The sequence below is a fragment of the Acipenser ruthenus genome, chromosome 17 (assembly GCF_902713425.1).
Source record: "Acipenser ruthenus chromosome 17, fAciRut3.2 maternal haplotype, whole genome shotgun sequence".
Classification (NCBI taxonomy): Eukaryota; Metazoa; Chordata; class Actinopteri; order Acipenseriformes; family Acipenseridae; genus Acipenser; species Acipenser ruthenus.
Window position 1 is genome coordinate 3,252,168 of NC_081205.1, and position 23,677 is coordinate 3,275,844.

At 43.5% G+C, this 23,677-nt stretch overlaps 1 protein-coding gene across 1 annotated transcript; it reads right to left on the reverse strand.

Annotated features, from left to right (window-relative positions):
• Positions 1-385: 385 nt before the first annotated feature.
• Positions 386-22,901, reverse strand: LOC117423329 (kinesin-like protein KIF19). The gene is made up of 20 exons (XM_034038911.3): positions 22,285-22,901; positions 21,421-21,501; positions 9,195-9,305; positions 8,888-8,975; positions 8,200-8,336; positions 6,572-6,697; positions 6,258-6,452; positions 5,818-5,964; positions 5,499-5,621; positions 5,210-5,363; positions 4,710-4,884; positions 4,343-4,541; positions 3,799-4,069; positions 3,445-3,566; positions 3,197-3,360; positions 2,942-3,047; positions 2,688-2,802; positions 1,820-2,223; positions 1,275-1,437; positions 386-1,030 (listed from the first exon to the last, which is right to left on the reverse strand). The coding sequence occupies exons 1-20, from the start codon at positions 22,321-22,323 to the stop codon at positions 879-881; spliced, it is 3,072 nt and encodes a 1,023-aa protein (XP_033894802.1). The 5' UTR covers positions 22,324-22,901; the 3' UTR covers positions 386-878.
• Positions 22,902-23,677: the final 776 nt, after the last annotated feature.

A 23,677-nucleotide genomic window follows, 5' to 3' on the forward strand; every position in this document is an offset into this window, starting at 1 on the left:
CTGTCAAATGGCTTTCAAGACTTGCGAGAATCCTTTATAACAAACAAGAAATTGGGACATTTTTGATAATACTTTATTTTTGTATTTTTTTTGTATTTATTTTTTTTTAAATACATAAATTTACAAAAAGCATAACAAAGGACACAAGATTTAATTACAAAATCAGAATGATAAAAAAAAAGCAAAGAGTTTCAGAGAGATTATATATCATTATAGTTAAGTGCTGTCTGTCAGGGGTGAGGAGAAATACATCTCAATATTTTAAGCCCCCTTTAAACTCCTACTCTTCCTAGTTCTCAAGCTAAGGTGACTGGCGATTGCTGATGCAGACGGGACAGTGTGAGAGTGAAATGACAATATCTTCCACCAACCCCTGCTGTCTGTGAACTTTAGAAGCTCAAACAATAGTCTTTTTTTTTTTTTTTTTTTTAAGTTTCCTAGTTGAAGTTTGAAAACCTCTCATGACCACCACTCCCCCGGCTGGTAATAGTGGAGCAACTACAAGTATCCCTCTCCCCTTTGTGTCCCCCAGTCCAAAAGTGACCAGAAGGTGCGGGGACTTCAGAATACAGTACTGACTCTAAACTAAGCTGGACCCTATTGCTTGTGATAGAGTGGCATGTTATACTGTACTGAGGTACCTACAGCTACTAAAACAGTGCAAAGTGATTAAACATATAATGTATATATGGGTTAAGTGTTTCTGTTATATGTGCCGATATCTATTTCCTTGTAAATGCTGCACGTGTCTCAATAGATTCCATGCACTAGACTCTAGCAAACAGATTAACCAGCAGTGTCCAGTTGTCTAGGTGATTGTTTGTATAGCAATCAACCTGCATTGTGGGGGCCACAGGATGCCAGTCTGTGCTCCCAGTTCAGTGTTTGCGAGCTCGTGGCTCCTTGCCTCCCGTGGCGGTGATGTAGAGGGGGGGCTGCCTCTGTTTCGAAGGGGGCTCTCGTTTCAGGTTCCTGGGTCGGTTCAGGGGGAAGCTGGAGGAGGAGGAATCAGAGGCTGCCGTGGCTGGCCCTGCAACAACAAGAAATAAATAGAGTAAAACCCACTGATGGTTCATATCACGCTCTGCCTATTGTCCACACATTGATATGTCCCAGCCATAATGCTTCCTAACAATCACATTTATTGTTGGTAACGTCAAGTGCAGTTGCAGCTACCTGACATAGCTGGGATTCTAGTCCCTAAGTGTTTTTAAGCACTTCCAAACTGCAGTATTGAAGAAGTGCAGGATGCGCGTGGAGCTCTGGTCCCTCACCTGGGTGGTAGCCCTGCTGGGGCAGTCTGACCCGAGAGAGTGGGAGCAGCCCTCTGCCCTGGGGCCGCGGCAGGGGGACAGGCTGCCCGTTGATGTGGATGCGGGGGTCCGAGGTGCTGTCCAGCGGACGGAATCGGGGGGCCGTGCTCTTGGAGTTCGGGAGCTGGAGAAAGAAAGAGAAGGTTTAAAAAGGTTGTTGCCTTACAGGGCCATTATGAAAATATCAGTTCTTTAGGCAATAAGATGTTATCAGTATAATTCCTTGACATCCATTCTTCTCCTTTCTTTTACATTAATCTGATCATTCAAAACCTTTGTGCTGCTAAATATGAAAGGAGCATGCCAGTTCAGTTCACAGAGTGACAGCTAACAAGGCCTGCAGTCCACAGAAGCATTAACTATTTAACAACGTAGCAGACACAACCCCAGGTATCATATTAAGTTTAAAGCCATTTGAAAACCCAAAACAAGAAAACTAAATTCAAATTTGTAAGTAATACACTGAGCGGTATGTTGCTTGGTAGCTTGGAGTGATGGCTACTGACCGCTTGCCCGGAGACCTCAAATGATCTGGATCTCCTCTTCCGTCTCCTGGCCTCGATATCTGGGTCCCTCTGTACTGCCTTCTTGGCTCCGCCCTTGCGTGGGTGTGGGCGTGTCCAGGTGTGTGTACGCCCCGCCCCATCTGTGGTACTGCTGGACAGGTTGTCTTCGCTGGCTGCGTGCTGCATCCCAGGGCTGGGGAGTCTGTCAAACCCAGGGACCAAGCCTCGCAGTGGGCCTGGGGGGTCCTCGCTCTCCTCCAGCGAATGCAGGGACATGCTGCTCTTCTCTTTGGAGGGGTCCGCAGCGGGGAGCAGCCTCAGGGGGTCTCCCTCCAGCACCTTGGAGCGCCGGCGGGCCGCCTTCACTGCAATGCTCTTTACTCCCGTCATGATTTGCTTCCGCTCTGGAGGGGAAGGGGTTAACACACTGTAACTGCAGGAGCACAGCCAACCTCTACAGACAGCTGAACAGACTGCCTGGACAGAACCAGACCCTCCCAGTTCTGCAATGCCAGTGACAGTTACAACGGAGGGCTGAGAAGTATTAATACTTGTATTGTTTTATATGTTGTTATACCGTAGATCCCCCTTTATCCAAGCTGCAGTGTTATCTGAGGGTCATAGCGCAATCATAATCTCTCTTAAAATATGCCATGCCATTCTACTTGGTGTAAAATGTAAGGGATTTTATAAACCATGAGTACAAAAAACATACAAGGGCTGAATTACATTGTACATGTAGTGCGGTCTAATAGAGTAATTACAGTATCTGGATGAGCAGGGCTAGTCACAGTGCTTCGTCCATACATCTGAAAGGCTACCTTCCACCCACACCCCCTGCTCCCTCCTCCCCATGCTGTCAGCTCACCCTTGCGAGTCAGGTGTGTTTCAGTGAAGTTGTCACTGCTGCTCGGTGAGTTCAGGTGGCTGCTGACGCTGTGGCTGAAATTGCTGAAGCTCATCACGTTGCCATGGGCTGCATACTGTGAAAAACAGGGGGAAAGGAAAGCAGAACAATGAGTTTGAGCCAGGGCACATTTTTCAGAAAAGGCATTTTGACATGACTTTGGCGTTTCATCTCAGAGCCACAGTGCGACAGTGAACTGTAAGGAAGAGTCCCACCTCCTGGTTCACCATTCCGTTGACGTGTATGGGGGGAGGAGTCATGACCGCAGAGTGCTTGAGCCGTCTTGCGTGGGGGCTGGTCTTGAACACCCGGTTATTGTCGCTAGGGAGACAAATGCAACCGGGGTTAGGAAGAAGAAAACCACAACACACAAGAAAGAAGACACCTGAACTCAGCAAAGCAGGGAATAAGTTAAACTGTTACTTCCATCCCTGTGATACAACCTAGAGGTACTGAAGGCTCTTCCTCACCTCTCCGGCTCAGTGATGATGGGAGGCAAGGTGTGCCGGCGCGCTTTCCCACGGATGCTCCTGGTCTCCGAGCCCATGGTGCGCACGCTCTCCTGGTCCGAGTCCACATCCTGAACAGAGTGCCGGCCCATCCCAGGCAGGTGGATCTTGGGCAGGGAGATGTCCTGAAAGAGGATGGGCAGTGAGGTTAACGGGGTGTGGTATTGCTCCATGAACCCTGCTGATGTATTAAAGGATTTTGACAGTACCTTGAGTGAGCGGATGGTGAACTTGTCCAGAGCGATGACCCGGTCCAGGTTCCTCTCCTCCAGCTCCCTCAGGTACAGCTCATACAGCTCCTGCAACTGGGGAGGCACCAGCAGGTTGTGATCTGAGAGGAAACACACACCAGGTATCAGCTACTGCATCCCATAACACAACACAACGCAACACAGAAATGCATTTCCTCTGCGGCCTGTTGCTGCACTGAACAGCAGACCTCATTCCATTTCAATAATGTGTCAATATAATATCACAAGTGTAGTAAGGTAGCTCTGTTTGTGTCAGTGAGTGTGTCTCTGTTGGTGTCTGTATGCGTGAGTGAGTGAGCGAGGAGACTGTACCATCAATGAACTGCCTCTGCTGCTGGATGATCTCGTCGCACAGGCTGCGGTGCTGCTCAAAGCGCTGCACCATGTAGTTCTTCTGCCGGATGACGTTGTCCTTGAGCAGCGCATGGGACTGCATCTCTGCGTTCTCTATCTCCAGCTCGTGCACCTTGCACAGCAGCCCCAACACCTCACGCTGCTCCTCCGAGCTCACCCGCTGCGGCAGCATCTCCTCCAGCTGCCGTGCACGCACCCGGATCTCCTGGAACCGCTTCTCCAGCTCCACCTGCAGCACCGGAGGGGAAAAACAAGCAGGACTAAAACTGCAGCAAATGAGGACCTTCCAAAATATTATTGCAGTATATCATGGTAAAGCATACTAAAGTACAGTACAAGCAAGCAATGCAAAGCACAGAGAAGGCAAATATATAAACGAAATTAAAAGGGCAGATTGAATAATCTAGTGACACACGTTATATGCCTGCTTTATGGTGCTATTTATTGTGAATTCAGCTTTTTATCTGCTGCACCCCTGGAAAGCTCTGCCGTTCTTATGTACCTTCTGCTTGCGGACCTTCTTCTTCGCGGACATGAGGGCGGCCAGGTTTTCCCTCGCCATGGCAACCTCGTGCGTCTCCATGCCAGTGAATGGCTCCTCTGGGGTGTCCGAATCCTTCTCGCTCTCCTCCTTGCTGGAGCTCTCCTTGCGCTGCTCCGCTCGCCACTTCCGGGCCCGCCGCGACCTCTCCTGCTCCCAGCTAGAGGCACGGACAGGGAGGGAGGGAGGGAGGGAGGGATGGTCGTTAATACTTGGGCTATACGGGACACCTGGTGGTCGTTACTTTGGGACTACGTGCATGTGTGAGATCAGAATGCTGTCTGGTTTGTGTTGGGTTCGTTCAGAGGTCAGACTGGATTGTACTCACTCTGCGATGGTGAGCAGGTGCTTGGAGGTGTCGATCTGAATCTCCATGTTGTTGTTCTCCAGCTCCATCAGGCTCTTCCGGACCTCCATCTGCTGGCGGAAGGCATCGATGAGCTGCCCACGGAGCCTCTCCATCTCTCGCCGGTCCTGCTTAGTGGAGTGGGCCTGCACCTCCGCTGGGGGAAGAGGGGTAATTTAAACAAACATTTTCAAAGCTAGTCCCAGTTTTTCTGTACACTTCATTTCCCATTAATTTATCCTGCAACAGTATAGAGCAACTTCCTTCCAGTGCAGCAGGTATAAGGACCCTACTTTAATCCTAAGTGGGTGTGGGGTTCTAATATTTGACCATGTGATTGTAGCACAGGATGTGATTAGGTATCCACTGATTTTAAAGGCTTGGCTGTCACTTCTGTTGCTTTTCCACAAGCACACTGAGCCTGGCTCTCTCCCCCAGGGTTTCTCTCGCTGCGACTGTGATCGAACGCATTGGCAGCTCACCTTGCACATTGCGGATGTCGGCCCCCTCGTTGACCTGTCGGCTGTCCTGTTCATCGATCTTCTTCTTGAGTCGCTGGATCTCGCTGCGCAGGTCTGAGATGATGTGTGTGTACTGGGCGATGTGATAGGACACATTCAGCAGGTTCCTCTTCACCTGGGGGATAGGGGCAGACGGCAAGAAATAGACTTCAACACAGACGCATGACTGCTGATACTGAGAAAGGCCCTTTGTTTTAAAAAACATGTCATGGAAGTTCATCAAGTTAATCTTTTCTACATAGTTCCTTACCCGTGTCCGGATGCTCTTGGCGCGGTCGGCGTACGCCAGCGTGTTCCGTGATTCCTCGAAGGCGGTGGAGGCGGGGCTAATGTGGGCGATCATCACTGTGCGGCTGTTCCCACCCAGAGAATCCTGCCAATCAAAATGGACCTCTCGTTAGTTTGTCTTGCAATGGGGAGATGCAGCTTTGATCTATTGCAGATACAGAGTGCATGCAAATGGGCCAACTTTTTTTGTCCAAACCGTGGAGCTAAACACTCTGATAAGAACAGTATTGAGTGGTAATGTTGCTTGGTAGCTTCCAGATGCAGTGCAGGCAGGCCGTTACCTTGAGCAGGCGTGTGAGTTTGCTGTCCCTGTAGTTGACATACTTGTTGCCACCCTTCTCACTTAACGCGTTGATGCAGTTCCCCAGCGCCAGCAGAGAGCGGTTGATGTGAGCGCCTTCCTTCAGCCTCTGACCGCGGTTCTGAGTCTAGAGGGAGAGGGGATGGGTTAATGTGGTAACTTACTGCAACCGAAACAAAGGGTGAATGAGCGAGGATCGGGTATTTATATATAGACTACATAGTGCTCCGTTTCAGGAATCAAGTGTATCTCAGGTTTTATGTAATTGTATATTATACAAAGACTGACCACCAGAGGGTACTCTTAAACCTCTTCCCTGTCAGCTCACCTGCAATTGGTCTCAGATTAACAACCCGGTCCCTCGATGTATCAGATTTTAAACACAGATTACAAATCTGGTTCTCTGGGAGGTGTGTGTACCTGTGAGGCCCGCTCGGAGCCGGCCAGGTCGATCATGAAGAGCCTCCCGAATCGCACCTCCTGCAGGATGTCCCGACAGCGGCTCTGCTGCCTCACCGCCACCTGCAGCACCGCGTGCGAGCGAGATGACGTCTGATTGGCTGCCGTCGGCTCCTGTGTGCGCTGCTTGTTCCCTTTCATCAGGAGCTGCATGATCTGGAGAGAAAGAGAAATAGATATAGTGAGATAGAAGAAGAGGAAGAGAAAGATAAAGGGAGGAATGAGAGCATGAGAGGGATGGGGAAGAGAGAGAGAGAGAGAGAGAATCTGCTCACCTCCTCGGCGTTAATAGTGGAAACCTCAGTGATCCCGGCCACCTGGATGACTCCTTTCGAATCCTCCCGCAGGTCCAGGAACTCAGCCGAAGGGTTCAGCAAGTCTCGGATCATCTCGTTGTAGATCTGAAACAGGAATCAGTCCAGTCAGAAATACCTGGAACCACCAGCCTACTGAAGGGACCCGCAGAGAGACGAACGTATGCAAAGAACAGTTCTAGTTCACTGACCTGATGCAAACAATTGTTGTAGCCTGGGATGGTTCTATTTTTATCTACTCTTTTGTGCAGCTAATGCTTTTTCTTTCAAGACCCGGTAAACAGATAAATATCCTTGAGAGAAGACAGAGAGCAAGATGGAATGAGTGAGTGTGTGAGAGACAGAAGAAAGGAGAGCAAGAGAGAGAGCGAGAGAGTGTGTGTTCTGAGTGGGTGTGTGAGGAATAGGTGCTGATTTGAAAGTGAAAAGCACCAGATGTGTCCAAAATGGACAACAATAAAACAGCAGTTAAACACTTTGGTGCCGCAATTGACTTCGCAGACATGTGGGGCCGTGCCAAGGAAAAGAATTTGACCAAAAGGGGCTCTGACATTGAAATACCAGTGCAGTTAACCTTCAGGGAAAAGGCAGTAAACTGGTACCAATAAAAAGAGAGTTTTGTTTGACAGTAATTGAACCAAACTATAAATGTAATGTAACAACACTGTCTGCGATATGAGGTTGCTAACCCTTACTCAGCTTGATTCTTACTTATTCTGATATCAATATTTATCAATGGAAGTGTAACGTGATATACTGTCCCAAGGATGCCTTTTAAAAACATTTACAAAAGCTTCTATTAGGTAGCCCCTTGCAATCAGTTCAAACTGGTCTATAGCAAGAGTCAGATGTATTGTGTGAATCAAGATAAGGCTGCTGCCTGATCTCCTCTCTCCAGCTCAAGGCATTTACTGGTGTGGTTAACTACACTGCCAGCTGGAGTATTGCTGTCCATTTTCAATTCAACAAGCACTTCCTTTCTGACATCATTAGGGGCGCGGACGTGTGTCGTGTCCAAGTCTGCTGTGCCAATATTGGACTAGCCAACACAGGCAGGGAGGAATTCTGATTTGGAGCCATCAAGCCTGCCCCCCCCCCCCCTCCCTGCCATCACCCCAGAGATTATCTCCCTGTGTACACACAGCGCGGTTATCACACACACACACACACACACGCACACACTGGAAGGCTACATAGAAGACTGGAGAGATAAAACAGGGCTGATAAGGAGCTGGCACGGGTTTATATAGACCAGAACAAGCAAGGATTTTCAGCCAATCCCAGCCAATCCCAGCCACTCTGCTGATAACCCCTCACCCTTGGAGCCCTGCTGTTTGTGTCACAGTAACATCTCCCATATTCATTCATCGCTCTTCCTCAGTGTGTATATACTGTCTGTACAGCGATCCCTTGTTGTTTCACATGCTAATATAAATAGGAAGCCTTGTACATTCAGTAACACTTATAAAAAAGGAGAACAATGGTTGCATGGAGCTGGATGGACAGATAGACAGACATGTGACCATACAGACAGGTAGACAGATATAACACCCAGGGACACACACACATACAGACAGGCAGACAGTCACCTCGAGGTAGGACATGGAGACACTGTACTGCATGTCATCGCTGGTCTCCTCGATGGCCTTGAACAGGTCGTTGAGGGTTTGCACATAGATCCCTGGCTCCCGGTCCGTCCCCAGCATGGTGTACGTCTTCCCACAGCCTGCACACAAAGGGGATCCTTACCGCATGCTCTTCAATCAGGGCAGCTACAATTTAATTATTCTGCCATTGTTGGAACTGTACAGTCCCACAGTGGGACCATATTCATATTTTGACATATCAATGGTATTTCAGTGAATCAATATGAATTGGTGTGTGGCTTAGTGGTTAGAGCTGAGGGATCGGGAGGTAGGTAGCGTGTCTGGTCTGAGGATGGTGTTAAATGTCCAGGATTGCCCAGAGGATACAAGCTTGTGGCCTTTGTTTTGCAGCGACGCAAGTACACAGCGGACCTGTCTTATCTGGTTTTCGCCTGTCACGTTATCACAGCTGTGATTACAAATGCCCTGATTAACGCTGCAATAAGACAGTTTACATGTTTGTTTTATTTGTGTACTTTGCTAAATATGTACACGGTATGTACAGCACATTCAATTAAATGTGCATTTGCATCTTGTTTTTGAAGGAACAGTAAGCACAGAATGCTGTAACTGGTATTAGCTGCTGAAGGAATACTGGTTATCCAGGTGATATGAAATTCAAATAAATTACCTGTGGGTCCATAGGCAAAGACGGTGGCGTTGTACCCTGAGATGAGCCCCTCAATTAACCCTTTGGTGGTTGCTCTGTAAACATCCTCCTTGAGTGGGACACAGGAGCATTTATATTTATAAAACATATCTGCATATATATATATATATATTTTTTTTTTAAATGACCAAGCAGTTTCATTAAACTACAAGGCTGTCCACTACAAAGACAGCAGTAAAAAGGTGCCCACTCTAGTTAGTGTGCAGTTTCTCCAGGCTCTAGCTGTAGTGCAGTGGGAGATCCCGTGCCTGCAGTTCCAGTGGCTCACCTGCGTGGCTGTGTAATCGAACGCCACGTCGAAGAGGTAGGATTTCTCCCGGGAGCGGTTTGCACGCAAGATGTCATCAGGGTCCTCCATAGGGTCCATGAGAACAACCATCTGAGTGGGGAGAACAGGGTGCGAGGCTCCAGTTAACCAGCATACTGCAGAAGGAAGGCATTAGCCACAGCGTGTGTCTACCTGACTCGGTCAGAGAGCTGAAACGGTTGTGATTTTTTTTTGTAGTATAGCACTGTAAGTCAAGTGTTGAAGAATCAAACGGGAGGGTTATGCAACACACTAACATGTATGCGCTTTACACTGTCATGTTTATTTTGGTAATAAAATGGGCCTTGCTTGCATCATTTTCCTATGATTTGTTTAGTTCGTAAACATTTGGTTTTGCAATGCACGGCAACAGGACTGTGTTTGTGTGAACTGAAAAGCTTGAGATCCGAAGCCTCACTGTCATTCGTGTTTTCACTTCCTCATAAACCGTAAAAAAAAATAACAATATAACAACTGCCATGATAAAGATAACTGCTGTTTAAAAGCTGCAATAAGGATAGCATTATTAAAAAGTATGCTTTGTATACCTCTGTATGACCAACACATTTGTTGAATTGAAAATCCAAACTTTACACCTTTATAGACACTTCTTTTAAAGAAAGGTCATCTAGAAAATCCAAGGAAATGTATTAGGACAAATTTGCATTAGCTTGTTTCAGACTAACTAAACAACTTAGTTGTTTCTAAGAAGTTACATTAAAGTAAATATTGATAGGTATGAAGTCTACTTCCGTTGTGCTTGTCTTTGTTTTGTGCACGTTTCACCTCTTCTTGGATGTAATGTTTAGCCTGACTTGCTGTTTGAACATTAAAATCATTATATTGCTTTACTGTGCATAACAAACTTTACAGTAAACTGCTGTTTTATCCATCTGGAATTAAAGCTCAGTAAATCTGGCTGATGTGAGATATTTGAGACAATTGAACAAGCCAAAGGTGCAATTAACAGCAGCCAAAGGCAATCATTAACGCACACAGTGCAGTTCTCAGGGATACATTCGTTACGAGTTAGCCTGCCAGTGAATGCGCCGGACTGAAATCAATTCACTGGCCCTCAATTTGCAGCCTGGTTTCACAGAGAGATATACGCTCTGTAAATTACCATCTGGATGAATTGTGTGGATTACGAAGGCAGTGGCATGGGCTCAGGTCAAGGACATTCACATCTTCAGACAACAGCTCAGACATGGCTCAGGATTGAAACTGCTCCTAAGATCTGTCTTTAAGCTCAGGAGGCTAAGGCTAGAATCAGATTTAAATGTCCAAGCCTATTCCTGAATAGTGTGGAGGCGCCTAGAATGCAGATCAGTGCTTTAAAGCAGAACGGAGAAATGACTATTAAACAGTGAACATTTTTTATAGCTAAATTCAGAGACTTCAGTGCATACAGTGACAACCTTTACGTTCATGAACAAAAAAAGTTAAACAGCTCTTCTGAGCCCATATGTATAGCTTTCGTGGGGTAGTGCTGATTACAGATTCCCTCTGTGCTCTGGTAGGACGAATAGTGAATCAGCTGCTAGATATTCTGCACTGAGATACCAGGCATGGCCTCTGTTTGATGACTCCTTGAGATCTAACAGGACAGGCCAGTTCACTTTGAAGCTGTCTGGTTTTAATTAATGAGGCTGACAGTGTGGGCAAATAAAAAGACTTGCCATCAGGGAAACTATAGATATCCAGGAAGGCTTGTTTAAGGGGTTCGGGGAAGCAGACAAAAACCACAGTACAGTCTCTTGTAAAGAAATTTACGTTGCCAGAGAAAACAGAGGTTTTCTACTTCCTTGGCCTGCCTTTGCACAAAAGATCCAAAGATTTACGGAGCAATAGGATGCGAGGGATAATGAACTGTGGAACTTAAAACTGTGTGGGTGCCTTTCCAAGGTGGCACAGCATGCTGTTTCTGTCGGATGCAGATTAGTGTCGGAGATGTCTGCACTTCTTGACTGATCCTTTACCATCTGGCCCTCGGGCTGCTTTGGGTTACTGGGAGGCAGCTGGTGCCAGGAGGATTTCGTATTGCTAATTTTCTTAAGTGCCCTAATGAGCTCTGCACTGTTTTCTGTATGAAATGGTCCATTAGACTGAGCCATTTGAATGAGTTGGCCGAGTCTGCTCACACACGCACAGGGTTGAACTGGGGGAGTGTGGCTTCATCACAATACAAACAGCTTGGGCAACCCTGACACTAAAACTTACTTTATTGTTTATGTCATACTGTTGATTATTATTGAGATTGTCTCCATGGCAATACGGTCCCCTTCCTAAGTGATTCCGAGACTTCAACTAAACAGTACAGCTTGGGTCCTCTGAGATGTATGCACCTCCTTCACAGGGGAGTTCCTGTAGAACAAGACTCTTTCCCATTAGAAAACACCTTGCTTCCATCTGATTAACTAGACACGAGATTCCTGACGACGCCCACATTATAAACTGCGTGCCTGCTTCCATCACGGTATGAATGGAAAAGTACTGAAATCTCACAGAATAGACCTGTGATTGTACAAGAAGCACCAATGAGTGGTATTTGTAACACAGCAACCCACTACGCATTCTACATACACGTGTTTCACAAGACTCAACATGGCACTTAGACAAACCCATATCAAAGTTTACGGATTAGTACACCTTAGTAAAAACCTGCGACTGTGCACCAGTGACTAAGCAGGGGCTGCTGGAAAGGTACGGACCATCAGCATGTTTGTTTGCGACATTTGCTTTGTTTGCTCATTTATTTTGAGTTGATCTGTTTTGCATGAACGCGTGACTCCTGCTTTCTGGGAAACTGTAGTAGCATCCAACAGGCACACTGGCTTTCAAGCTGACCTTCTGCTCTACAGGTTAACAGCTGATCCACCCTGGCACTCTGTCAATGTATCTGTGAATTACGAGGCCCATTCAGCCCTCCAGGGAGAAAGGCACAATGGGTGAGTGAAGACAAATTAACAAACTTTCTCCTCAGATGTTTCTGAGGCTGTTTTTAATTTCCGGCACAGGATGGCTTTTGCTTCAGTTAGCGGCTTGGATAGGTGCAATCAGATCTCGTTACTAATTTCTATAAAGAATAAATTAGCAGGCAGCAGCTGAGATGTGGGTTATTAAAGTGAAGGGAGATTTATGCACTGCAGCGATGGAGCAAGCAGAAAATAAAAAAGCAATTTCCTGGTACCTGGCTGACATAAATAGCTGCCTGTTTTCATTTTAATTAAAGCTTTGTATCACAGTGATATCAGATACTGTGGGGTTTGCTTCGATAAAATGTTTTATTTATACATCATTACCTTGAATCCAGTGTGGCATATATTATATTTTTATGAGGCTATAATTGCATTAAAACGTTTGTTTTCCTTCTTTTTATTACAGTGCTTGGGGGCGGTTATATAACATGGGTAAACATAGTGAAAAGTGGCATTGAAGGGTTGTTCAGCTGTTCTCAAGTTCAGAATGTGCGATTAGTTTTGCAATTACTCATTCAAAAAAAGAAAGCGCTAAGTTGGGGCCTCTGTGTTTCCCTGTCCTACAGCGCCATTCAAACAAAGTTCCAAAAGCATTCCGACATTGATTTAATGCTGTCACAAAACAAAATACGAGTGCTGTATTTGTTTTTATTGGATCCACAGTACAGAACAGAGCACTGCTTTTTAAAACGATGCACAGAATCTGTCAATGAGAGTTTTGTGTTTCTGTCTGTTACAATAACAGGACCAGCAGTATAAAAATGAGACGTAGAAACAGACACGGCAAACAAGACATAACTGAGACCCTCCCCAGGGCCCCCTCGCATTGGATACTTGCATGTGATGCATTCAACTGACGCCATATAATTTGACCTCATAATGTAGCCATTTCAGGTCTCTCCATTTGCTTTATCAACTTTCGCTGTAGCAATAACACATTATACAAGTACACACACAATCCAGGACAATGCAGTCCACAAGGCACATCCAGTGTGGTTAGGTTTACCCCAGACACAGACACCGGTAACACACTTTACTTTATCAGGCTCTGTGTTTTTACCAGACAGCCTGTGGCCAGGATCACACCTGAGGGACTGGAGCGTCTCAGTGGCTGCGTTTAAGCTCCCAGCTTACAAAGGTTAATATAAGAATTATCCTTCATAGTGGATGCACTAATGAGCTCGGTGATCTGGAGTGGAGAGGGGATCACAGTGACATCATTATCTGAAAACCCTTACTAAGCAGTGAGAGGCTGACAGTTGAGTCGCATCGATGGGCGAAAGTAGAGCTGACAGACCAAATGTTCTCGTATTATTAAAATAATAATTAATAATATTAAAAAAAAAAAAAAAAAAAAAAGCTTCGCAATTTATTTTTTTTTTTTTTACCTGGATGGAGTGCCTGGAGAAGAGGAGGAGGAAGGTGAGGTAAGCCAACGTAGGCTACATCAAATTTGTGCGTGGTAAATTAAGCCTGCAATTAAATAATTTTAAAATGTTTATTTCTGTATTTATTTTCTTTGATAAAAAGGAAGTGACTAGACCGACGTGTACTTGTTGAGTGACAAAATATAGGCTACTTCGAAGCAGTTGGCTTCTCCTTTTGTCCTGTCATTGCTGAACTGTCTTATTTAGTCTGCTTGCATATTTTATTCTAACGTTATTATATTTACGTTGTACTTTGTAGTGTTCATTGTTGTGTGTGGCTGAATTTGTTATAGTGATGTTGAGGTTGTTATTGTTTGACAAACCCGGTAAGTTAAGTCACCTTGGATGTAAATAAAAATAATAATAAAAATTCTCTGATTTTTCTTGTTCTTTGACAGACTGCTACCAAGGATATTTCAAACGTGACACTCCAGCGTAACCTGTACACGAGGGAGAAGTTAACCAACCCGGCAGCAAACTGATGTAAAATGTGTCCAACACAAATATATTAAAAATCTACCAGAGTTCCTTTTCTTCTGACTGTAAACAGCTTGTCATGCACTTATCAGGGATCAGATCAATCAGACAATTGCAGATTGATAAAATGCAAAACAAGTGACCGCTAGATAAAGTAGACACAGATTAAGAAATTCACACATTGTAGAATGACAGACCACATCAAAGGCAGACACATGAGAAAAACTGGAACACAACCAGAACAGTCCTGTCCCAGTATCTGTGTCGCTGGCAGGCTGTGTAGGCTGGTCACTTGATACAAGGTGTTTCTGCTTTCATTTCGTTTTATTTCTCAGCTGCCATAGCAACACTTGTTTACAGCAAAGTTCCTCCACGCAGAAGTGATAGGGCCACCTGTTCAGCCATCTGGTAGAGGGAAAGACACCTTAAAACCTTTGTCTAATGGACAAGAGTTTCTGATACGGAGCTCCAGAGACATCCATCAGCCCATTTTAAAGCATACCTGATACACGGTGCTTAGCTGCAGTGTTGTTCTCTTTTACATGCTCGGTGCAATTTCTCAGCTATAAAACTGGTCTACAGCACCTGCTGTATAAACAGATCAAGGGGGCACTCGACTATGGAAGACAAATCACTCCAGGGCTCTTAACTTACACTGCAATAGGTTATATTTAGAGAGATGAACATGGCTATTGTCACAGTCTAACTGCTTAGTATCATGCCAAAGGACGCCTAGTTGAAGACTGGAGTTGGGGTGTGCCGAAACTCATATTTTACGAGTAATTACCTTGAAAAGATTTGAAGTTGGAAGGTATTAACTATATGGAATAAAAAGTGTTAATTACTCAACACAAAGCAATGCAGCCCCTCGGTTTCCCTTGTTTACACAATAACAAGCTGACCGTGTTGTTTAATATAGAACCTGTCGTGATCAAACTAACAAATGCATTTATATTTTAGAAGCAATTTCTTTGTCTTGCCTTTCTTTAGCCTTTTGATATGAAATCTTTTTCAATTTCCCTAGTTCCTTCAGTTCCTCTGCAGTGTATTGTGGGATTGTAGTCCTGGGCACGGTGTTATCTGTGATTAAACAGCACAAAGTAGCTTGTGTTAGGGTTATTGAAAGGCCGCATTTATTCTGCATTTGCTAGTTTTGCTACATATTTTCAATGCCAGTTGAGGGCTTTGGTACGGCAGTAAATGAGAGGAAGCACTGCGGTAGTTAATTGCCATTGATTGGTACTCAATTGTACAGGTGAGGGAAGGACAGCTTTTATTGTTTTGAAATCAACACCTTACTACATAACTGTGTTTTAATGTATTCAATACCTGCTGAAACACATCCTGCTGCTCACAGTGGGTCCTACCTGCTTCTTAAATAAAGCCCTTGCGTGTGCTGTGTACAGAAAATATGTTTCTCTGATTACAGGACAAAGCCTCTTGGATAATTGTGGTGTTCCAGCCTCTTGTCTAAACACTGAGCTGCACTAGGCTATGCACTGACCCCTGGCCCATGTGTTTTTGCGCACTGTTTGAGTTTGCAAATGCCAACCTTATTATGTCTCCGGCACCCGACAGGTCTCAACACGTCCTGAGGTCCTTCAGCGGATTACAACTGCACCTAAACAAGCAGCAATGAATCTAATCCAACCCCTGTTTAGCAGCTATGATAAAAATCAGTGCAAGTTTATAAAACATTAGAGCATCAATCAGTGCAATCGAGTGCTGGAGTTTAAGAGGGCATGAGTGCTGTAAGAGTACAGCCCTCAGTTATTATAAATCAACGGAAACCAGTCAATCACAGAGATGTAGCACCTGCAACGTTGTTGATACTGTTGTCACACAAATCTTTAAACAAGACAAACATTTTACCACGGTGTGATCTACCATGCAAGCATGTTTTTCAAGTCAAGGTATGCTTGCATTTCGTTTGCCATCTATGACACAATAAACATGTGATGGTGCTGTAACAATGGCATGAGTTTCAAAGAGTGTACCTGATGGTTCTGCATGAGTACAGAAAAAAAAAAAAAAAAGATTCAGTGCGTAACCTTAAAAATGTATCACTGTGTGTTACCCAGACATCTCGTGGTTTGCTACTACAAGTGAGAAAGGAAAGCAAACATCTCTCAATCCGATCAATCACTGATCACTTGTTTGCGGTGAAGGACTTTCTGTTTTAGGTTTCTTATCTCCCACTGAGAGACTGGAACTGGATTTACCATATAAAAATATATTCTCTCTTGTGAACTGTCTTGGTATGCAGCCAGTTGCAGTACAGAGGGTCTGCACTGTCGTGCAATAATCACACCGTTAAAAACATTTTCAGAAATCTGTGTTTCACAGACTATAGCCAAACGTAATTCATCTCAACATCTATAGGAGGCTAGGGGTTTCTGCTAAATATTTGGTGAAGATTGGATCGAAATCATTGCTGTTGTCATGTAGAGTGGGACAGACAGACAAACAGACAGGACCCTAATCCTGGTAAATCACAGAATAATATGGTAAAGAATGGATATATTTACTTTTAAATTGAACGTGATCTTGGCACACTACAGTGACCGTTGGGATAATACCGTGCAGTCGATTCTGTTAGCTGCATGTTTGTTATTCATGCTATGTAAGTTGCACTGTGTTTGTTTTCTATCACTGGCTGTGACAGGAGCTGTTGAAGCCCTGTGAGTGCCCCCTGTCTCAGGATTTTATAACGGGTATTAGGTGGCTGGCTGGTTCTGTGATGGAGAGCTCTAATCTCAATTACACCAGCGTGCTTCGCATGGGATCAGACCTGACAATGGAGCGGGGAGAATATTGCACCGCATGGAATTCTATTGAAAACCTGCAGGCTCTGTATTCTGTTAAAGAAATCGTCACATGTTAAAATACAATCTGGGTTTGATTTTCAATTCATAGGGTAGGAACATTTCAATAGGAAATCACATGTTAGTGCATACATAATTACACGTGTATATGTTATGAAGAGATGTTAAGAACAATGTTATGAGCTGTTGCCTCATCGATAACATTATTTTGACACACCAATGCTGACACAGTGGAACGGTCCATTGCAGTGCCATGGTATGGTGTCAGTTCCAATGTGCTTCTCTATCAGGACCACTGTGCAATATTTGTTCCAAATCTATTGTTTTTTTCAATGATGATAATGCTAGGGTTTGCAAGTGTTTCTTCAGTGGTACTAGTTTTCAAACGGATCTATAAAGGTACAGATATGCACAGAAGCACGACTCATTACAACAGTCACACATGGCTGTATGCACTGTTCTGAGACTGCGTACATCAGTTTGTTTGGCCCTGGAACTGCAGTTCACTACCGGTTTGCACTTTAGGGCAGCTGTCTCCTCCTAGACTGCTCAAGGGGGGTCAACGGCACGGATTAACTAAGAAAGCAGAGTCATTCCTTACAGGGATCAAAATAAGAATCTCTTTGCATAATAGTTTAAGCCAAGCCATGCTTTTTTAGATTTTGACCTTTACAGTTTGGATAAAGCCTGGTATGGCTCGGAATGCAGTGCACTGGGCAAGTCTTAATGACATCTCTTTGAGGGAGGCTGGTAGCTGATCCACTTCGACCAGGTGTGCTGCAGTAACAGGCCCCAGCAGCAATGGGCAGACTGCCCTGTAAACATGGGCTGTAACTGAGGCTGATTGAAGGAATTAAAGTGTGGTAAATGCATTGTATAGGAACTGGAAAAATTACTGTGAACATTTAATGCGTTAAACTTGTAAGGTTTCCTATAGGTTTACAATTAAAGTAAATTTTAGTACTGAGTCAAGACTGTAAAATGACCTTTAAGATTTGGTGTAATCTTCAAAGATATATCCAAGATAATTATAGGATTTATTTGTCTTCCATTTTGAGACAAAGAGGGAAAAAGAAAAGGACTAAGGTGTAAGTCAGAGCCCAAATCCTGACTCACAGTGAATGTGATTGCATTCAGAATTCAATTGAAATATTCCCTTAATGTAGATGCCAGCGTCCTTCACACAATATAGAGGTAATGACTGCGGTCTCCAGGTGCACAAAATCTGGTCTCCGGGTTCATAGACCAATGCGATGTCGATCTGCTGTGCCAATAAGAGACTGTGTCTATTTGCGCATCAGACAGACACGGCTTTATAACTCTCAACTGAAGTTCACAAGCATTTCATTACCATGTAAAGCCAATTAACCCAAATGAGCTCCAAGAGACAAAGGCCTCAGTTCAAATAACTCTCTTTTTTTTTTTTGGAAAGAAATCGATGGATTTTCGAATCCAAACTGATAAAAAGCTGAAACGTTGAACCAAAGCTGACTGGTGACACTAGCTGTCTCTCTCTCTCGCTTGCTCGCCGGCACACGGGAAGGGATTTGCAAAGTCATTCTGCTCCTCAGACAGGTTCTCCCCCCTCGAGGAGGCCTCTCTAAATAAAGTCTTTGTCTTCCTGGCCTAGATATTGTTGTCACAAGCAGCGTTGGTTACATTCTTTTTCCAAATTAGTATCTTTTGTATCGGCCACCTGTTTCACAAAGAAAGCCTTGTGTATGATTAGGGCAAGGCTTCGGTACTTGTGTCAGCAGCATGCGAGCAGACTGAGGGAGAGGACAAACTCAACAACAATCTTCCTGTACCCACAATATTACCACTATGTGGGGTTGGAATTATGTCTTAGCCATGGACCACAGACCAACCATGGACACAACAGGGCTGGCCATTGACCTCCCCCTACACCCCTCTTTTGTCTTGCAGTGGTTTGTGGTTCATGGTTATTGTATAAGGTCAATACCAATGTCAGAAATCAAAATAAAGAAATAATACACTACAGGCTGCATACGTCCCTCAGCCCCCTCTCCCCCCCCCCTCCCCGGTTACGCACAGCTGATGTTTCATCCTGAATTTTGCAGCACTAAAACCAAACAATGACCCTGACCTTGTTGCTGTGTCGCCATGGAGACGGGGCTTACATATAAACCATTCCACTGTCAACCTGACACTGCAGCTTGGCCTGCTCGCTCTTTATAGGGGCAACATCCTGCTACCCCGTCACGCTGTCAGCAGCACACAGCACAGACAAACTACGACCCTGAGTGAGAGGTCCCTAATACTTTTGACCCTACAGTCCAAATGTAAGGCTTAAGAGTTGGCCCAGCCGGCGTTTATTACTCCCTGCCCCCGCCCATCAACAAAACCTACTTATTTCCTGTCAAATTAACTGTCGTTTTTGTTTTCATAATCCAGTTTTTGATGACTCAGTATCATTAGATTATCAGATGTACAGTTTTGCTAAAATTATAATTCAACATTTGTTTGCAGACAGTTAGCTAGGCACAGAGAATCAGTAAGTGAAAAACTGTATTGGCACAAAGTGGCCACAAATCTCAAAGTAGCTACTAGTCTCGCATGCCCTCAGAAAGAGAAGGTGACCCTGTAGACAGCTCTTCTATACGTTGCCTCGGAAAGTCCTGCTCTCTCTCTCTCTCTCTCTCTCTCTCTCTCAGGAGTCCCACATTCTGATTATAGAACATGTATTACAAAAGGTCTGGAGGAAAACAAGTCGTTTTATTTATTAAGACCTGGACACCCAACACCTAGGGAACTTCCCAAGAAATGCATGATGCAAGTGCCATTTCAGTTATTAATGACATTTTGAATGGAATGTGTCAGTCATTTTTAAACATTAATATACGACATGGGGATTACCAGACCAGCTAATCGAGTGTGACAACGGGCAAGTGTCGAGGGCATTACATTCTGGATAACTAAATCTTACCTTCCAGGGGAGGGATTGTCTGCTCCAGAACCCCACCCCCAAACACACACACTACCCCACCCTACACACTAACTCCTAAATCCTGCCTGCATGTTGGCAGTGCAATAACAACCTCAAGACACTCTCTGCATTGGTTTACATTCAGTTAACATGATGTAAGTGGAGAGGATTAATTGCTTGGCTGTTTCCCCTGGGGAGTCTCAACTACACCCAGTAACCCTTTCACTGCCAGCAACATCCCCACCCCACACCTTCTGCTAATCAGCAGATCTGGGACCTCGAAGGCACACTCCTGGGCGACAATAGTCTGTTCTGTTTTTATACATTTATTTTAAGCCAATAACGCGTCTCTGGTTGTCAACAGGAGTGGGCAAAACAGTCAAGTACTTTAAGTAGAGGTCCACAAATCTATTTAAAATACAAATAGAAAATAGGTTGCCAATAATGTGTTTTAAATAGAAAATAGTAATTAAAAAAAAAAAAAAAACTACTTACAAAATCGTTTTTCATTTCAACAGTATTCAGTATTTGAAATAGAAATAGTCTCTGAAATTTCTATTTAAAATAAAAATAGAAAATATTATTTTTATTTTAAAATCTGTATTTTATAAATAGGAGAATACTGTCGTGCCCATCCCTGGTTGACAACAATGTTAATTATAATGTTTTTTTTACTTCAGTGTACAGTGGTTTCACTGCAGGTTCCAGGCAGGGGTAAAAAGCAGATAACCTTGTAGACCCAAAGCCTGTATATAATATGTAGTTATATACATATGTAGTTATAGCTTGATTTCTACCCATCAAATACTTTTAGGTCTTGTAGACCTTATAGTTTTAGGATGATCGATAACAAAAACTGCATTACAAGGAAGTATCATTAAACTGTTAATATTTTGTATTGCATGTTACAGTAAGAACATTTTCTCCTGGTGGTGTGTATGTGTTTAAAAAAAAAAAAAAAATCAGGTGCAATCTTCAGGTAGTTCAGAAATGCTAGTTTTGTAGCTGAACCAGTTTTGGAAGATGCTTTATTAAATACACAACAGTGATTTAATTGTGGATCAATACACAGCACGTTACAAAGATGGTTTCCAAATTGTTCATACGTCAGAGTGACAACAATGCAAGCTGCAGTGCATTCTGGGACTAGGGAGAACAGTGACCTTCACCACATTGCGATTCTCATCAGTCTCATGTCACCGAACCTGATCGCTCTTCTGAAAAGAAAGCAGGAGCAACTAAAAGCTCTGATCATAATAGGAGCTTTCATAAGCAACTGAGTACAGTGAATTATATACACTATAGAGGACTCAGCACTGGGGATCTGAGAGCCAGCTAATTATATATTGTATAGAGAACTCAGTACTGGGGATCTGAGAGCCAGTGAATTTTATATAGTATAGAGAACTCAGTACTGGGGATCAGAGAGCCAGCACATTCGCTATGGTATACTGTAGTATAGAGACGTCAGTACTGGGGATCAAAGAGCTAGCAGGTTCAGCGAGTTCTCAGCAGTGGTTATTGGTCTCTTACCTGGTTGTCCACCTTGTGAGCCACTATAGAGGCCGATTCTTCTTTCTCCATCTCACTCAAGGGCCGGATTCGCAGGGCCACCTGGGCACACAGACGGGGCACATGGTTTGTGAGTTGTGCAAATACTAACAGTTAGAAATAGGGCTGATCAACTCTTCTGGATGCCAGAGAGCTGAGGATGGAGTAATAAAACTATTGCTCATTATTAGGATGACAGTGCTGGAAAAATGTACTTGTCTGTCCGCTTGGCAATCAAATCTGAAATCAGTGACTGGAAGTTTTGTAACATGACTAGCTGTCTATTAAGATGATTTTTCGTTCAAAAATAGTTTAACTTGCAAATTTGTATATATATTGTACCTAGTTTTCAAGTGTGCCCTGAAGTTATTATTATTATTATTATTATTATTATTATTATTATTATTATTATTATTATTATTATTATTATTTTCTAATGATATTAATACCTTTAATAAATATTCAAGAAATTAAATGCATATATGTACTGTATAGGCACATTTTGTATTTAATTCAGGGGTTATAATATTTATTATATTTATTATTATTTTATTATATTTATTTTATATTTATTTTAATCAATTTATCACTGATACGTCTATATTATATGGAATTGTAGTAATTAGTCTACTCCAAAACATTTAGTAAAAAAAAAAAATACTTGTTGATTAAAACGAGACTTTGTAATACAGGTACAAAAGCAAAAGTACGTTTTTTAATTTTTTTATTTAGTAAATGCATTCATTATTTTTTCACAAGGTTCTGACTTTCTTGTTTTTATTTACTGTAAATAATAAAAACAATTTAAATCATGTGAATACTAGGCTACTATGATGGTCAACTTACAGTGAGCTGTTGGTCTTTGGAGTCCCCGGTCTCCTTCATCGTTGGATCAGTAAAGTTGGCTTGTAATATTTCGATGTTAAGACAATGGTGCTTCGTTGATAAGAGGAGACACCTGCATTGTTCAGCCCCAGGTAGGTGCAATAGGCAACAGAGCTTGCGATCACAGGTCCCCCTCCTTGTCAGTTTCACGTAGCACCAAGAATAGAATACCCTTATGGCAACACCTGTCTGGTCGCTAGAACGCAATGCTACCCCGCTCTCAACACACTTCGCTGATTAAAATGACGTAAAGAAGACGAGCAATCCTTAATTCAATAATTAATCGATTGACTCATTAATATAATTCGCCACTGTTTGATCCGACACGGTAATTCAAGCACAGCACCGTGCAGTAGATATTCTTTAATTTGCCATGATGATGTTGGAGGAAAATTGAGCAACCGGTCTGATCAGCAGCCTGTCTGCATCATTCACTCTCTCCCCCTCCCTCTGTCTGTTCTATGTTGTTCCCCGTGTCCCCTTAGAGATCAGTACTAGAGTGTACACACCACACCATTATTCCCTCCCTGGCATTCAACAACACTGTAATGATCGTAGGCATTGCACCAGCCATCCTTGAGCCATGTTTCGCCCCCTGCAGGCGGTTGAGGTCAACATCACCTTTTCTTAATAATATTAGTTGCAACCAGTTAGTTTAAGACAAATCTTAATTAAACTGCATTTAAACCAAAATAAAACTGCCATGCTAATAAGAATCACATATAGCAGACGAAAGCACTTTAATTAACATAATCACTTTTTTGAAAAACGTTTTCAGCTTTCAAAAATCTAACATAGTAGTAATTATTTGCAATATTAAATAAATAAGGACAATATCTAACAAAACGTTTGGGAAATGACTGTATAACAAAACTAATTCATCTTTAAACAAGCAGTTAGCCCTTCAATAAATAATAATAAATTACAGTAACAAAATGTATCCGAGTGTTACCATAGAACAAATTCAAATCACAGTCACACATAATGAATCGGTATCTTTTTTAAATCCATCCCCAGTTGCACCTTAGTTGTTTTTCGTACGAGAGAAAGAGACAGAGAGAGAGAGAGGTGAGGGTTGTATAACGTGCAGCCCATCTGCTGTACACTAATCACTTAGTACGACCTGTTACCTGTTTGAAAAACGCAAGAACAAGCCTGCATGCATTGTGTTGTGCTCCCCCCCCCCCCCCCCCCAAAAAAAAAAAATTCGAAAAGCAAAATCTGAGTTTGAAATAACTGTGTGAGACATCAGTGTAAATGCAGACACACACACTGAGCGTCACACAAGGGGAGTCAATTACATTGAGCTTAATAGTGGTGGCTCTAGCAATGATTTTAACAGCGGTGTTAGATC

What these genes read in the sequence shown, in the direction of transcription:
- LOC117423329 (XM_034038911.3), bottom strand. Translation starts at nt 22,323, where the DNA reads ATGAAGGAGACCGGGGACTCCAAAGACCAACAGCTCACT. An exon ending in CCAAGAGCATCCGGACACGG is followed by an intron (nt 5,364 to 5,498) that starts GTAAGGAACTAT and finishes CCTATCCCCCAG; the next exon opens with GTGAAGAGGAACCTGCTGAA. An exon ending in TTGAGGTCTCCGGGCAAGCG is followed by an intron (nt 1,438 to 1,819) that starts GTCAGTAGCCAT and finishes TTCTTTCTCCAG; the next exon opens with CTCCCGAACTCCAAGAGCAC.